Raw genomic sequence first — 15,904 nt, 5'->3', positions numbered from 1 at the left:
ATTTAATATTTTTCCCAATGTATCATTTTTATTCGTTCTTTCTTTTTCAACCAAACAAATATACAGCAGATACAATAAAACACGTTCACATAGCACTAAGCAGAGTCACATTGTTATTACGTGCACATTGCCCACTTGCCTTGATGATCACTAGACGCTACTCGTGGATAAATCAAATAACTTCAGAGCCTAAATCTACATATGTGCGACATAATTAGAGGGTAGAGCATTCACTCAGGGGAGAGGAGAAAACCCTATCTAGGTGAGATTCCGAACATCTCCCCTACTTTTTTACACGTGCCAAATTTAATATCAATTAATTATATTAATACCGACGTATTCTTCCGCACTAGAAAAGGGATATTCAGAGGTAGAAAAGGTACATAGAGATGTACAATTTCAAACATTGTGTAGAACCAAGTCGCGGATGATCTTGTGCTTACAAATTCCGATGTTATGTGCTCAACAGAACTTTGATTGTATTCCAATTAAAAACATAGATGGAAACGTTTTGTAATGCAATAAAATTTTATTTCTGTATTAATAAGAATCCCAATTTCAAAACAAACGTGCCCTGGGTTCTTGGAAAATAAGGCATCCACTTCTGAGCCAATACATTCTTGGCAGAATCTCATCTCGTCAGTCCTGCCTACAGCCAGTAAGGCGTAGAACCCAAAAATAAATCAACAATAGCTCCGATGGAGACTGAATATGCTCTCTTTAATATCGAGAACTAAAAGAGACTTTGCAGATCTTCCTCTGAGCCTTAGTAATGGTATTTTGTGATGTTCTAGTCAATATACGCAGTGTTCCAGAGCAGCCGCAACTTTCCTGCAGTTCAATTTCATATTTCTGACACATAATTAAAGCTAGTTGGCCACAATATTAACTAATTAATTGCAGTTAACTAATTAATTGCAATTAACTAATTAAGTCAATCCACTCTCAATGAATGCAATTGATATTAGCCATCCTTGAACTGTTGTTCCGGGCTGGCCATGGCAAATGGCGGGGCTTGGAGTGGATTTACACCTCTGGCAGCAGAGGAGTATCTGCAGCAAAAATCTGCAGCTAAACACTGCACATACAGACTCCATGCACCATGACCACTTCAAAGCACTGAAGTGGTTATGGTGCTTTGAGTATCCCTTTAGTAATCTATGAAAAAAATTAGCAACCAATCAGAAATTGCTTCGTGCAGATCGAGAATCCTCTTTCATGAATTAAAGTGAAGCTGGTTTGGATACAAAGGAGTGGATTAGTGGTTCCAATAAAAACGAAGTTGCGGTACAAATTAGAGCATTGTGGCAGGATGGAAGAGGCTCTCGAAATCAGATTAGAAGGGATTTAAATACTGCAAGCACAGAGTTAAAACTTTTATAAAAAAATAAATAAATTCTCATTAAAACACTGCGTTATTTTGTAGAGATCGCAATAATTACCCAGAATTCACTGTGGAAGTTCGTACCCAACAGCTGCTGTATGGAGAGCGTTGTTTACGTGCACAGTTTTACTGTTATGCATTATCACCCTGATCGGAGAAGCTCTTTATCTAATAAAGATTCCCGCTTCCTTTATCTCTGCACGACCTCAGCGCAAGTTGTTATGGTAACACGGGGAAATATAAACAAATTCATGGTTGATAAGGATATCTTTATATACTTACAATATTTTGCTTTCCGAGCTGTGGTAAACATAGATGGTACGGCTGCTTAGTAAATAGTGTCAGCATAATCTGTCTTACAGTGACAGTCTTGTCTTGGGACAGGCGAAGATTACAGCGATCTCTTTTGATATACCCACAATTATAACAACTGGAATTGCAGTCTCTGCTTTTATACCCCGTTCCCTCCCAACAACATGTATAATCGTTGCTGTTGTTTCACTTTGCATTGTAAATATTACGCATAGTGAAAGTTCAAGACTACAAAACCCAATTTATCTAAATATCTGTGATTTTAGTACTTTTTTTTTTTGCCCTGTGGAAAACCTTGCTTCATTTTGGGTCATGTCTTTCCCTGTCAGAGCTTATACACTAACGTAAATCTGCTATGGCGCTCAGACTGACCCCTTAACCTGTCGATATCAAAACATAAAGAACATAAAGATTCTAAGCGGAGTTGCAGGAGCTGTGGAAACCTGATTTAAAGGACCAACCCACCCCCCAAAAAGCTCTCACAATTTAGTAGACATACCGCCAATGAATACATACATTTATTCATTGGAAGTATAGTCTAAAATAGATTACATAGTCTATATATATATAGTCTAAAATAGATTACAAAAGTCGCAGTTCTTATGACTGCAGCCATTGTAAGCCCCTTCACCTTTTCCTCGGAAATACACTTTCAGTCTCTTCACAGGGAAAGCCTCTGACTTGGTCCCCCACGTGCACGCGTGAGCCTTATCGTGCGTGCACATGTGCCGGCTCGTGCACACTCGCACACCGCTTGTGCAGCTTGTATACTGCTGAAGCTGGTCTGAGGACTGCTGGGAGGGAGGGGGAGGCAGGCGCACTCAAGTAGGGGGAGCTAACGGAAGTAGGAAGGAATTCTCCCTGGCTGTTTGATGTTCCCCAGTTAATTTATAAAAGTACTGATTTCTCTGCTTAAATTAGGGTACTCCTCACCCATAAAGCACCTCAGCAAGCTGAAGTGCTTTTGGGGTGTGGAGTGGTCCTTTAATCTATTTAATCTAATCCTATGGGAAAGGCCCTGGGGAGATAGTGCAGCTAAGTGGACAAGGGCACATGTATGAGTGTGGGGATGGATGCATGTGATTGGTTGTGTATGTATGTGTGGGTGGGGTTATGTGGTTTGTGAATTGTGGTGAGATGGTCTTACCTCAGTGCCACTTGGGATTCGGGCCAGCAAACGGCTTCCTGTCCCCGGTCTGCTCCTGTTTGTCCTTAGCCTGTAGTTTACTCTGCTTGAGGGATGGATGTTGAGGCTATTCTGGCATCCCTCAGAGTTGCTGCTGCGCTGGATGGTGGCCGGCTTCTTCGTGAGCAATATGCTCACCTCCACACTGGTATGGCTGCCGGTGTGGTTTCCCCCGTGGCCAGGCTTCTTCAGGGGCCTCCCCTGCGGCCCCTTCTCCTGGGAGCCCCACTAACACCAACCGGCATTCCCGACCGCCTGTTAGACTGTCCCCTGATGCTGCACCTCATGTGGCTGTCCAGATGCCTTTTCTGATCTCCTCATGGCAGGCGCAACTGGGACCCCGGTGGTGAGTAGGCCCTGGTGGAAAGTCTGTTACCAGTGAGCTGTAGTAGAACTCATATTAGTCAGCCAGGGGTTGCCACTAGCCCTCTTCACAAAATTGCTGCACATACAGTCTCCTACCACCAAGAACACTTTTAAAAATAGTGGTCATCGTGGTTGGAGTAACCCTTTAAGATATAATGTAATTGTGAGATAAACATCAGAGTGATGGGAGTGGCATCTCTCTAAAAACATCTAAAATGGTGCATCTTTCACAGTTCGATCGCTGTATGTAAAACAGGACACCGCCGAGACTGACTGAGAATTTGCACATTTAATACAGTGGAGTCTTCTGAGATCTTACGAAGCCACAAAGCCATGGGTATATATTGGAACAAGGTGGAACACACCTATAAAGCACACAGAGATCTTATTGATATCCTGCACATGAGAGAAGTGTATTGTTTAGTTAGACAATGTCTAGCACTTTGCCCATCAAGATCACACAGGCTACCCAGGAGCCACTGATTCGGATTAGAACATGCTCCAGACTTAACTCCTTCCTGTAAAGGAAAACTACATCTAAGGGGAGAAAATGACACTGCTTATGGGATATAAATTACGGGTAGGTCTAGTGTGAAGGGGATGCTGGAAGTTTTAAAAGTGGAGCAGTTACCACGGAAACCATACTAATTGCTCCAAATTTACAGTTTCACTTTACACACAGTAACTGTATCTGTTTTACGTATTCTAATTAGTGCTAATAATCGGAAATCCAAGGTGAATTCAAGGTGAACTTTAAAGAGAATATCTTAATTTGGCTCTAAGATTTTAAATTGACTTTGAATTTGTGACAAATCAAACTTTAGTAAATATTTATGTGACTCAGTAACCACTTCAGATTAGATTTATTGTCTAAAGGGACTATCTATCAGCATCCATTATTCCAACAATAATCCTTCAAAATTTCAGGAATTCATAAAATGTTAGTTAGAAACATAATAACGCTGCAGAAAAGATAAAAAAAATCTATACTTTGTAATTGCAACTCTCAAATAATGTGCGATTTTCTTGTAATATTTCTTATTTCAGGGAAACTATAAGCACCGTGACAGCTGCAAAATGCTGTAGTGGTTATGGTGCCAGGCAACCCTTGACGCTGTCGCTGTCAAAATGTTTACAGATACTTGAAGTTTTATCTATATCTGTCACTTTTTGTTGTTTTTTTTTTTTTAAAGCCAGCCATTTATTTTCTAACATGTGACTAGGAAATATTATGTTTAATCACTAGACACTAAATAGCAGTGAACTGAGACACAATTAGCTCATTTAGGCTAAAATAATCGAGCTGTGATAGCATGTTTCCAAATCGGCTACTTTGGCCTACATTTTGCTTGGTAAATAAACCCTACTGGATAGAGCAAATGATGTCATGGTGACATTGTGTCATTTTCTCATGATAGGAATTCTAATGTCACTAGCCCTGCTACCCGCTCCTTAATTCTCATTTTAATATGACACATTAGTTTGATAAAATGAATCCGGATCTTAGTGGCTTTTTATTTGTTTCACACCTCTCCCTGTCTGACGATGTTTGCTGATTAGACTCTTATATTAGAAGTCTATTTTTAATAAAACTTCCCAGCCAAGTGTTTATTCAATGAGTAAAGATTTACTACAACTAGACCACAATAGAACTGGGTATCCATAGATAACTCAAAGACTAGGGGGGAGGAGGCGGTAATTTGTACTGGCTTTATTGGAGGTGTTTGGCTGGAAAATATTACAAGGAGACTGGAGTCCATATAAACCGTCACGGGTTTAACCCCTAACGACTGATGCCATCATCCCAATGAGGTTCACAAAGGCCCCAAGCAAGTTTGGAAGTTTTATAGTGTTTGCAACCTATGCAGTACTGATATAGTTAATTGAGTGGACATTCCATTATAATACAGGATTGTTAAAGGGATACTATAGTTACCAGAACAACTACAGCTTATTGTATTTGTTCTGGTGAGTAGAATCATTCCCTTCAGGGTTTATGCAGTAAACACTGTCTTTTCAGAGAAAAGGCAGTGTTTACATTACAGCCTAGGGATACCTCCTGTGGTCACTTCTCATATGGTCACTAGAGGTGCTTCCTGGGGCAGTGCTGCACAGTGTGACTGACATTCAGTGTCTCTACCCTCTGCGCGGAGACACTGAACTTTCCTTATAGAGATGTGTTGATTCAATGCATCTTTATGAGGAGGTGCTGATTGGTCAAAACAGCGTTTGGCCCTGCCCCCATCCCACCTCCTTGCTGTTATCAGCCAATCGCATTGGATTGGCTAATAAACATAAATTCTGATGATGCACCAAAGAGGTGGGTCGGGGGCGGGGCTAGTGCCAGCAGACCTACGCGGCGCTGAAAGTAAGGTATGTTTTAAACCCTTCTAAGGTGGGAATGGGGGGCAAGACACCTAAATGGTATTTATAACACTATAGGGTCAGGAATTCATGTTTGTTTTCCTGACCCTATAAGTGTTACTTTAATGGTTAGTTTGTTGTTACAGGGATTATTCCATTGTTGGTCCTAAAGACTGTAAGTTCGTTTGAGCAGGGCTCTTCTATTGTTACCATATGTCACACACGTTTTGTTAGAATGAAATGTCTCTCTTGTTTACCTATTGTACACGCTGTGGAATATGTAGGCGCTATATAAATAATACAAATATACAAATAATTGTAATTGTAAATAATTGTAATTGTAAAGAAGTTATAGTGAGCTAGGGCTGCCTTCGTCTTCACGCTGAGACACATCATTCTGGCCCTGACCACAGCGACATATGAACAGATGAGGCGTAGACTCTTCAGACACCTACAAAAATAGTATAGACATCAAATTAGTTCACGTGAGTACTATAAAATCGGAGAATCTAGTCAAACATGACTGCAAGCTTTTAAGTCATGGATCGTGCAATATATTCTGTAGCCCACAAATTGTCCCAAAGAGCTTGCAATCAGTTATTTAGGTGGTCTCCCAGAAAAGGTGTCACCATGACTCTATAAAAAGTAAAGTTGATATCCTGTCATTTGAAGACCATAATTAGTGGGTCCACTACCTTAATTCTTATTTTATTTAAACAGTTGTTTCCTTAAGTAAACATTGGTTACTTTTATATTTAATTCTCACCCTGCCTTGTGATGCCAGTTGATCATTCTTTGATTCTGAGGAATCCAAACGTCATCGCTGAAAGTTTGTATTGTGAGTAAGAAAGTAAGCATCCTATATACTCAGTTTTTTTTGGACGAGAGCAGACCTTGAAGCCTACCTGTTAGGTGCTTTCAGTTCTAAAATTAGTACGGATTACAAACCTCAAATAATAATTAGCTAGCCACTTTTATGGGCGAGGTACTGGGTAATTAAAACAGATTCTTTATATCTTTATTGTTAGATTACAAGAGATAGTGCAGGGTGTAAAAATTTGAAAGAAAAATAGAGATGCATCTTTTATGGCCTTACTTTGTAAACCATTTAAAACTTTTTGGATGTCATACAATGATTTTTATTTGCTTTATACTGTCCATGCAGTGCTAGAATTATTCTCTTTGCGCATGCAGCATTTAAACATAACCTTTTGTGCAATTCTATCCATTACCTTTAGATCAATATTTCTTAACCCCTGGGTTCAGACCAAAACTGGGTGCCCATACTATTTTAGTGCGTCCCTACTGATTGGCATTAGAACTGCCCAAAATAACTTATTTACTATAGTGACACTGCTCCCCCCAATACAGTGGAGGCTCCTTTAAGGAATTGAATCGAAGTTTGCATTCGTTGTTTGAATTGTTTTCCCCTAATATTGTAGGGAATCATTTCAGCATTCTCAAGGAGAACATTAAAAAAAAATAAGACTGCAATAAATATAACAGGATTTGGAAAAAGTATCCAAAATAAAATAAATATTTTTTTCAATCTTTTTTTTGCTTTTGCTTAAAAATGTCCAATTCCTTTATCAACTCTACACAGTTCTCATAGTGGATGAGCAGTATATACCATGTTTAGGGACTTCCAAAAGCAAAATTATAAAATAAATAAAAAAAAAAACATTTGTTTGCCAAAACAGGCTATCCTGTATTAAAGCAAATATAGGGAAATCAGCAAATAAATATGGCAAACTGTGCTAATATCAATAATGTGCAAAACTTAAAGGACCACTATAGTCACCCAGACCACTTCAGCTCAATGAAGTGTCTGGGTGTCAGGTCCCCCAGGTGTTACATAGTTACATAGTTACATAGTTAGATAGCTGAAAAGAGACTTGCGTCCATCAAGTTCAGCCTTCCTCACACCTGTTTTTTGCTGTTGATCCAAAAGAGAAAAAAAAAAAAAAAAACCCAGTTTGAAGCACAATTTTGCAACAAGCTAGGACAAAAAATTCCTTATTGACCCCAGAATGGCAGTCAGATTTATCCTTGAATCAAGCAGTTATTACCCTACATTGAAAGATTATATCCTTGAATATTCTGTCTTTGCAAGTATGCATCTAGTAGCTGTTTGAACATCTGTATGGACTCTGATAAAACCACTTCTTCAGGCAGAGAATTCCACATCCTGATTGTTCTTACAGTAAAAAAACCTTTCCTTTGCCTTAGACGAAATCTTCTTTCTTCCAGTCTAAACGCATGGCCTCGTGTCCTATGTAAAGTCCGGTTTGTGAATAGATTTCCACACAATGGTTTGTATTGGCCCCGAATATATTTGTATAATGTTATCATATCCCCTCTCAGGCGACGTTTTTCTAAACTAAATAGGTTTAAATTTGTTAACCTTTCTTCATAGCTGATATGTTCCATTCCTTTTATTAATTTTGTAGCCCGCCTCTGCACTTTTTCTAGTGCCATGATATCCTTCTTTAGAACAGGTGCCCAAAATTGCACAGCATATTCAATATGTGGTCTTACCAGTGATTTATAGAGAGGCAAAATGATATTCTCGTCCCGAGAATGAATGCCCCTTTTCATGCATGACAATACCTTACTGGCCTTGGCCACTGCTGATTGACATTGCACATTGTTGCATAGTTTGTTGTCTATAACAATTCCCAAGTCCTTTTCGTGTGTTGTTATCCCTAATTCGCTTCCATTAAGGGTATACGTTGCTTGTGTATTCTTTACGCCGAAGTGCATAACTTTGCATTTTTCAACATTAAATTTCATCTGCCATTTGAGTGCCCAGTCCTCCAGTCTATCTAAATCCTTCTGCAGCAAAGTAATATCTTGCTCACATTGTATTATTTTACAAAGTTTTGTGTCATCTGCAAACACTGAAACATGACTTTCAATGCTGTCTTCAAGATCATTTATAAAAATGTTAAATAGAAGGGGTCCCAGAACAGACCCCTGAGGGACACCACTTGCCACCTCTGTCCAGCTTGAAAATTTACCATTAACGACAACTCTTTGTATTCTGTTTTTAAGCCAATGTTCTACCCAAGAACAAGCATTTTCATCGAGACCGATTTCCTTGAGTTTGAACACTAATCTTTTGTGTGGAACTGTATCAAATGCCTTGGCAAAATCCAAATAGATCACATCCACTGCAACACCCTGATCTATACTTCTACTTACTTCTTCGTAGAACGCAATCAAGTTAGTTTGACATGACCTGTGCTTCATAAAACCGTGCTGATTTTTGCTGATAACCATATTCTTCTCAAGGAATTAACTCTGCAGCTGTAAACAAAGCAGTTTTAGAGAAACTGCTATGTTTACACTGAGGGATAATCCAGCCTCTAGTGGCTGTCTCCCTGACAGCCGTTAGAGGCGCTTCCGCGATGCTCAATGTGAAAATCGCATTGAGCACGCAGAACGTCCATAGGAAAGCATTGAGAAATGCTTTCCTATGGGCGTTTATAATGCGCATTCGGCTCCACTCGGGAGCTGACGTTGGAGGGGGAGGAGAGGTCACCAGCGCCGAGTGAGCCCGGCGCTGGATTAAGGCAAGTGGCTGAAGAGGTTTTAACCCCTTCAGCCCAGCGGGAGGGGGGCCCTGAGTGTGGGTGGGCCTAAGGACCATAGAGTGCCAGGAAATTTTCCTGTTTGTTTTCCTGGCACTATAGTGGTCCTTTAAAATATTCACATAAAACTTGCGTACCAACATTAAAAAACACAGAAAACCCAAATCTTGAAGCTCATTCAGGAGTCCCAAATTAGAGAGAGAGGACAGTACCAATTTGTGGTCCTTATCCCAACGTTCTCAATTTGATCTCCAGTGTCCCTCTGCTAGGGACCCCAAAGACAAGCGCCCAATAAATGCAGTGCGAGAACATCATTAGCTGCTGTCTTGTTTCACAGACTGAATATGGGGCATTCTGTTTACGTATACAAGATATCTTCATCAGAACTCTGTGCATGAGCTGCTCCGAATAGGTCTGTTCAGCGTGACAGTAAGTCAGGCTGGCGTGCATACATACCAGGCTCACACCCCTCTTTTCCACAAGAGCAATCTTCACCCCTTCACCTGTGATGTTATAGTACGTCCCCTACTGGACGCCCCTACCCAAGTTCCTGCATTTATACCTCCCAATGTTGGGAAGTATGTAGTTAGATAAATCAACAATTTTTCTGGATTTTGACCATCAAAAATTATTATATATAAGAAAATTAATAAAAAAATTATTATATATTAAAAACATTGCTATCAAAATATTGTATTCAAAATGTGAAGCGTGGTTTGATTGACACTTTAATGTCACTGCGTTGATAAGTACCTCTTTTATCATTATTCTTTTTGGGGGTAGTTAGCCTTAGGGAAATACCACCATTAGCTAAGGGGTACCTGCACGGAACTCAACTTTCTGCGGACTGTAACTCCCATCAGCTTTGCCTGACTGAGAGTGTGAGGAGTTATAGTTAAGAAGTTAATGGATACCCCTCTTACCCCCACAATCCACAGGGGTACACGTAACTCTGATAAATACTGCGTCACTAATCCATCGCCATTGTGACTTTCAATCTTTTTAAATCACCATATTCCCAGAGATATATTTATAACGAATTTCAAAGGGATGGTATGACATCCCTGCAATGAGCCGTCTACAAAAAGGCTTGCTTTAAGCATCCGTGTGCGAAATGGTTTTAATATAACCTTAGATAAATAAAATTAAATTTGCTATCTGCAAAAATATAAGTGCATACGCTTGGCTGATGGAGGCACGGATTTAGTTGGCGAGTTATTTTATTTGTTGCGTAAGCTGCTGGAAACAGCAGTTCCCTGCTCAAGTTACAGGGCTCGATACACAATGCATGAAGTTAAACACAGTTTTCTTTTCCTCTGGGTAAGCTGTTTCGTACATGGCTTTTGTCCCACGTGCGCTCACCTGTGACTCGCTAGCACACAGTACAGAAATGCATAATGGAGTTAAGCCATGCGTTACGTGTTAACCCGTTTTAGTGCCCCAGGACCTACACAGGAATCTTAATGGGGCTCGATGGTTGTTGACGCCCGAGGGGGTTAAAGAACTTTGACATTTTGGTGTATATTTATAACTTGCGTTTCAATAGGCGTACAATGTGCAGATTCATTCCAGAAGTGTTATGTATAAGTACACAGTAACATTATGTTCTCCCAATTTTTTGTTTGCTGAACATTTCTAAGGTGCTGCCAACGGTCGCCATATTGAATAATCTCACGGATACGAAATCGATTACTCTGCAGATTTACTGTAAATATTGAGAAGTAATTATTTGGGTTTTACCAAGTTGTGAATACCCATTGCCCCTGTGCTAGCGAGCACGGGAAAGAGCGGTGTGGCTTACTTACTAAACAGTAAATTTAAAAAAAATAAACGGTTTGCAATTATTATTATTTGACGAATCGACCATTGCAGCCTAAAATTTGGGAACCTGGTTGCGAAACTCACAGTTTAGTGAATATGCCCCTCAGTTTATAGTCTGAGAGCTACACTCTTAATAAAGCTGTGAGTACAGGACTTTCCAAACATTTGCTAACAGCGATACTATTGTAATTATTATTCTGAATAGTAACCCATTAAGACTAGGGTGGCCCAAAATTAGTTATTAAATAACCACCATTCCCACGATGCTTTGCTTGTCTGCTTTAAGACAAGTGTGCCCTTTCTTTTGGAACTTAAGGGGTGACAAAGCCAACATGGAAACATAAGACAAAAGAGATTTCAAAGAAAGTAAAGAAACGTGTGATTCGATTGTCTTTATTTGAACACATCAAAGTACAGATATTGTATATGAGTGATAATGTGCAATTATTATTCATCTGAAATATATTTTTTTCACCCAAACAGAATTCTGTCTATAGCTTAACCCCTGACATTTACTGCCCAGATGAAGGCAGAAAAAAAAAAAACATTGTAAAAAAACAGGCACTGGGAACCACACAGTTCATAGAACCAGGTCTAAAAAATATCTTTAAAATACTCAGCATATACCCTGCTCACATTAAGCAAATATTTTCCTCTAGATGACTAGACTAGAGGGTGAGGTCCTCCTTTCCATAAGGGAATGTCTCATTGTTGCTTGGCCTGAAATGACCAATGAAGGTTCCATGAATGGAATGTCAAGTTACCTTACACAAGTCTCTGAAGCAATTTCAATGTCCTCTGAGCAGACAGGGGCAGTTCAATTATACTCTGCTCTCAGGGTACTTGTGCCAAGTTAGGATGTAGACAGTTAAATTCATTTTGTTCTTATTTAGCTTTCTAAATACATTCTTCACCTGGAAAGCTGTCCAGACACTCACTTCTCAATGGCAACAGCCCCTTGCTTGCCCAGTAGCTCTTGCACTGTTAGAGTCTGTCTGTGGACTCTCACTGATAAACCATTGTCAGTCTGGCAGTTTTCAGAAGTTCTCTCTATGATATGGCAGTCTGGCAGTGTTTAGAGGTCCCCTCTATGATATGGAGCACTTGTCCTGCTTCCTGCGTGGTTGTCTTCTCCTGGGCTCTGGCTGTGCACTGGCTCTGCGCCTCTCCAGAGCTGGACTCAGCAGACAGGGCATGTTCACTCTGCGGAGTAGCTCCTCAAACACCTCCTCCACTCTATGGTTGGCTTTGGCTGAGGTCTCCACATAGCCACTCTCCCACTCCAGCTCAGCAGTGGCCGCAGCGTGGAGAGCCATGAGCTGGCCAGACCCAGCTTCCACCCCAGGGAACAGGTCTGTCTGGTTTCCCACCACTACTATGGGGACATCGGGTTCCCCCTTGACCCTCAGGATCTCTTCCCTCAGGGTCTCCACCTCCTGGAAAGTGTCTGGGTTATTGAGTGAGAAGACCAGGACGAAGGCATCTCCTTGCTGGATCCTCAGCTTGCGCATGGCCGGGAAAGAGTAGCTGCCACTGGTGTCCGTGATCTCAATGCGAAGCTGGAGGACCTCTGGCTCGGGGTCGAAGCTGTGGATCTCCTCCACCGTCCGCCGGTGCCGAGCATCAAATCGGTCGTAGAGGAAGCGCTCGATCAGGGAAGTCTTACCGACCCCAGCAGCTCCCAGGAAGACCAGGCGAACACAGCCACTGGTGGGCACAGAGATGGACATGATGGACCTCCTGGCTGAAGATGACCTGTGCAATAAGTCTGGCAGAGTGTCAACGTTCTACAACGTGCAGAGCTGTTTCAGAGTCTGACTGTGGTCCTCTGGTCACCAGGATCTGCTGTCCACAGTGCTGAAACCCAACCTTGGCGTACCCCCTTCTTTAATCAGAAGACAGTGGGGCTCTGGTGTCCTTCTGGAAGAATTTGCGAAGTTGTGGTTTCTTGAGCCTTGCCTGCCTCTCAGAGCTGCAGGAGAAGACCTTGCCTTGGTCTGGGCTGTGCTGTGCTCTCAAATAACAAGAGATGAACCACACCTCCTTTCGTAAGAAAGTTCAAGACAAGCAGCTCTGGAAGGAGTGCTTGCAGCTTTATAGCCAAACCCTGGCAGCTCCAGCCAATCAGGAGTGAGTCCAGGCAGGGCTGATTGGTCCCTTGCCTGGGCCATGTGCCAGGAGGCATTTAATTTTCTCCTGCAACACGTGTGTGTGTGTACAGAATCTCACCCAGCAGCCAGGAAAAGCAGATCACCATATTCTTCATTCCACAATTAACAAAGCTTAATTGAAATTCAACAGGCTGGTAATGAAAATAGACTTTTATACAGTCTTTGATTTATGTGCACTGTAATAAATGTAACTGCATTATACAGTTACTGCTTATTTAATGAGGGAGAGGGGGAGGAGAAAAAGGGGATAACAAACAAGTAAATTGCATGGGGGCAGAGAGTGAAATGTAAAAATAAAATCTCATTACTAGCCAGGTCGATCATTTGCTATTAAAAACATCTGGTGAGCTTTAATCATGTATTCCGAACCATATATAGCCTGTTCAAATACCAGTTTCAAATCATTTTTCTACACCCATTCTGTAATAGAATAAATGTGATAAAAACAAAGGTATATCTTTTAAACACATTTTCCAGTTTATATTATAGAACAAATATACATAATATCTTTGTGGAGGAGGGATTGTTTTAATAACATTTTTTACATTATTTTTTTTTTTTTACTGAGGGATTTATCCATTAAACAGTAAATTAAAGTGAGATGAAAAAATATTTGGAACTTTTATAAAAGTTAATTTTGGTGTTTTTTCCCCTAACATTTGGTTTAAATTTTGCATCATTAAATCAATCCACTCCAATCTCACTATTTAGCAAATAAGCCCATAAACCATTTAAAAACTGAGACAAAGAAGAATTTAATTGAGCTCGCTTGGTCTGCCTCTGAATGTCTTGAAGACCACTTTTTGTTTATTTTTTTTAATAGTGTCTGTCCCTTTAAATTGATCTTGTTGGTCCAAGAGCTTATAACTAAGCACCAGCTAAGCCGCAGGAATAGGCAACCCTCGGCACTGCAGATGTTTTGGACTACACCTCCCATGATGCTTTGCCAGCATTATGTGTCTACGAGCATTATGGGGGATGTAGTCCACAACATCTGGAGTGCCGAAAGTTGCCTATCCTTGAGCTAAGGTGTGAGCTATGGTCATTCTGTTGCTCTTTTGCCCTCCTCATATCTTCAGCATTGCAAGTGCTCCAAGTTTCATGGACGGAAAAGTTTATGTCAGGATGAAGATAAACATAAATACATTAATGGTGTATCGTTATGATATGCAGATGTCAAACTTCGAAATATTTTTTAAATATTTACTCAAATTAGTAGGGGTGCGACACACACTGGGATTAAGGATTTGCTATCTGCTAGTATTGATTTCATTGGGTGTGGAAATATCCTGAAAAAGGAATGGTTAATTAGGTAAGGCACGTCCACTTATTGATTTTCCCTGAATAGATAAGGACATTTATTTATTAGAATCCATGGTAATAGAGAAAACATACTTATGTGAACGATATGTAGTGTAAATATAATATAGTAATTCCCTGGGAGATAGGAAACTGTTTAGGTTCCACAACCTAAACCATCAATTAAAACAATGTAAAACCCTTGTGGATGCTAAGAGACTGTAAAAAATGCAGACAGGGCGTAGATACTTATTTAACAGCTGTCTATCTATCTTTTGTCCTCTGCTAGCAGGCTTTGAAAATCCCTTTCAGTTTCCATATAGTCTTTTCTGTCAATGGGACATGGGCGCCCAAGCCCACCATATTGTCATTGGTTGTGGAGGACTCCATTTTGTGAGTTCAGACTTTCTAAAATAACCCTCCTCACCACTAATTGTTGTATCATGGACGATAGGCAAGTACTCCCTAGATTGAGGTCACTGAATGGCCTTTGAGGAATGCAGAATCAGTAGTCACTTGGTGGATATTGACCAGGATTGGGTATCAGAAGGCTTTTGAGGCCTATACTTGATCCACAGCAATCTGGCCAATTGCACCCATGACTCGCAAACAGAAACAACACAAAATGTTGTTTTCTGTGCTCTATATTATTACATTTAGAAACGGGGTGGAACAGGCCCCAGACAAGGGTAAATCTGGACCCCTGATCCTGTTGTCTACATAGATCTCAAAGATGGCCCAGCCTTTTATGATTTGAAATTCCTTCTATTGCAAAACAAAAGAAACGTCAAGGAATTAATTGTAGGTATAGCTTACCAATATAATAACCATCAAAGAGAGCTGCCCACTGTGTATATAGAATTGGTAGAATTAAAAGGAAATTCCAGACACGAATGTTAGATACAATATGGAGGTAAGTTTTTATTTCACAAATGGCATTGCATGCTGGTTGTCCCCAGTGACATTTATTTACAATCGTATGTGCTGCATTTGTGTGCAGAGGTGCTACAGAGGTAAGTGTGTGTTTAACTTACCTCTATTTTACTAACCCCAGTAAACACTTCTATAGCATTTACTGGTATTAGGGAATGATGTGCTGTTAGAGAAATGACGGTTACACTTTACAAGATACCTCATATCTAACTAATGCAATTACTCATGTCTTTATTAATTTTCCCGCACACTACACACACGCAGATTCCTGTAAGAGACTGTATTATGGATGTTTGGGAACCGTTGTAGGACACCAAAAGTGACACTAGAGGTCGCTAAACATACTAGTGAAAAAATACGAGTATTAAGAGGTGAAAGAACAGTAAATTATACAGAAAAGGCAAGTGTTAACTTAATTGTATCTGCATGTGTTATTTTGTAACCTGCCGTTTTTCAAAGAAACAAATAGTTTAAA

General features: G+C 40.4%; 1 protein-coding gene across 1 annotated transcript; it reads right to left on the bottom strand.

Moving 5' to 3' along the window:
- Positions 1-11,403: 11,403 nt before the first annotated feature.
- LOC134570950 (ras-related protein Rap-2c-like) lies at positions 11,404-13,077 on the bottom strand. Its single transcript, XM_063428971.1, has one exon. The coding sequence runs from the start codon at positions 12,754-12,756 to the stop codon at positions 12,115-12,117; it is 642 nt and encodes a 213-aa protein (XP_063285041.1). The 5' UTR covers positions 12,757-13,077; the 3' UTR covers positions 11,404-12,114.
- Between the last annotated feature and the right edge of the window lie 2,827 nt (positions 13,078-15,904).

This window comes from Pelobates fuscus, chromosome 8, assembly GCF_036172605.1.
Source record: "Pelobates fuscus isolate aPelFus1 chromosome 8, aPelFus1.pri, whole genome shotgun sequence".
In the NCBI taxonomy this organism is placed as follows: domain Eukaryota; kingdom Metazoa; phylum Chordata; class Amphibia; order Anura; family Pelobatidae; genus Pelobates; species Pelobates fuscus.
The sequence above is the reverse complement of the archived record's forward strand: the minus strand, read 5'-3'. Positions and strand labels throughout refer to the sequence as shown.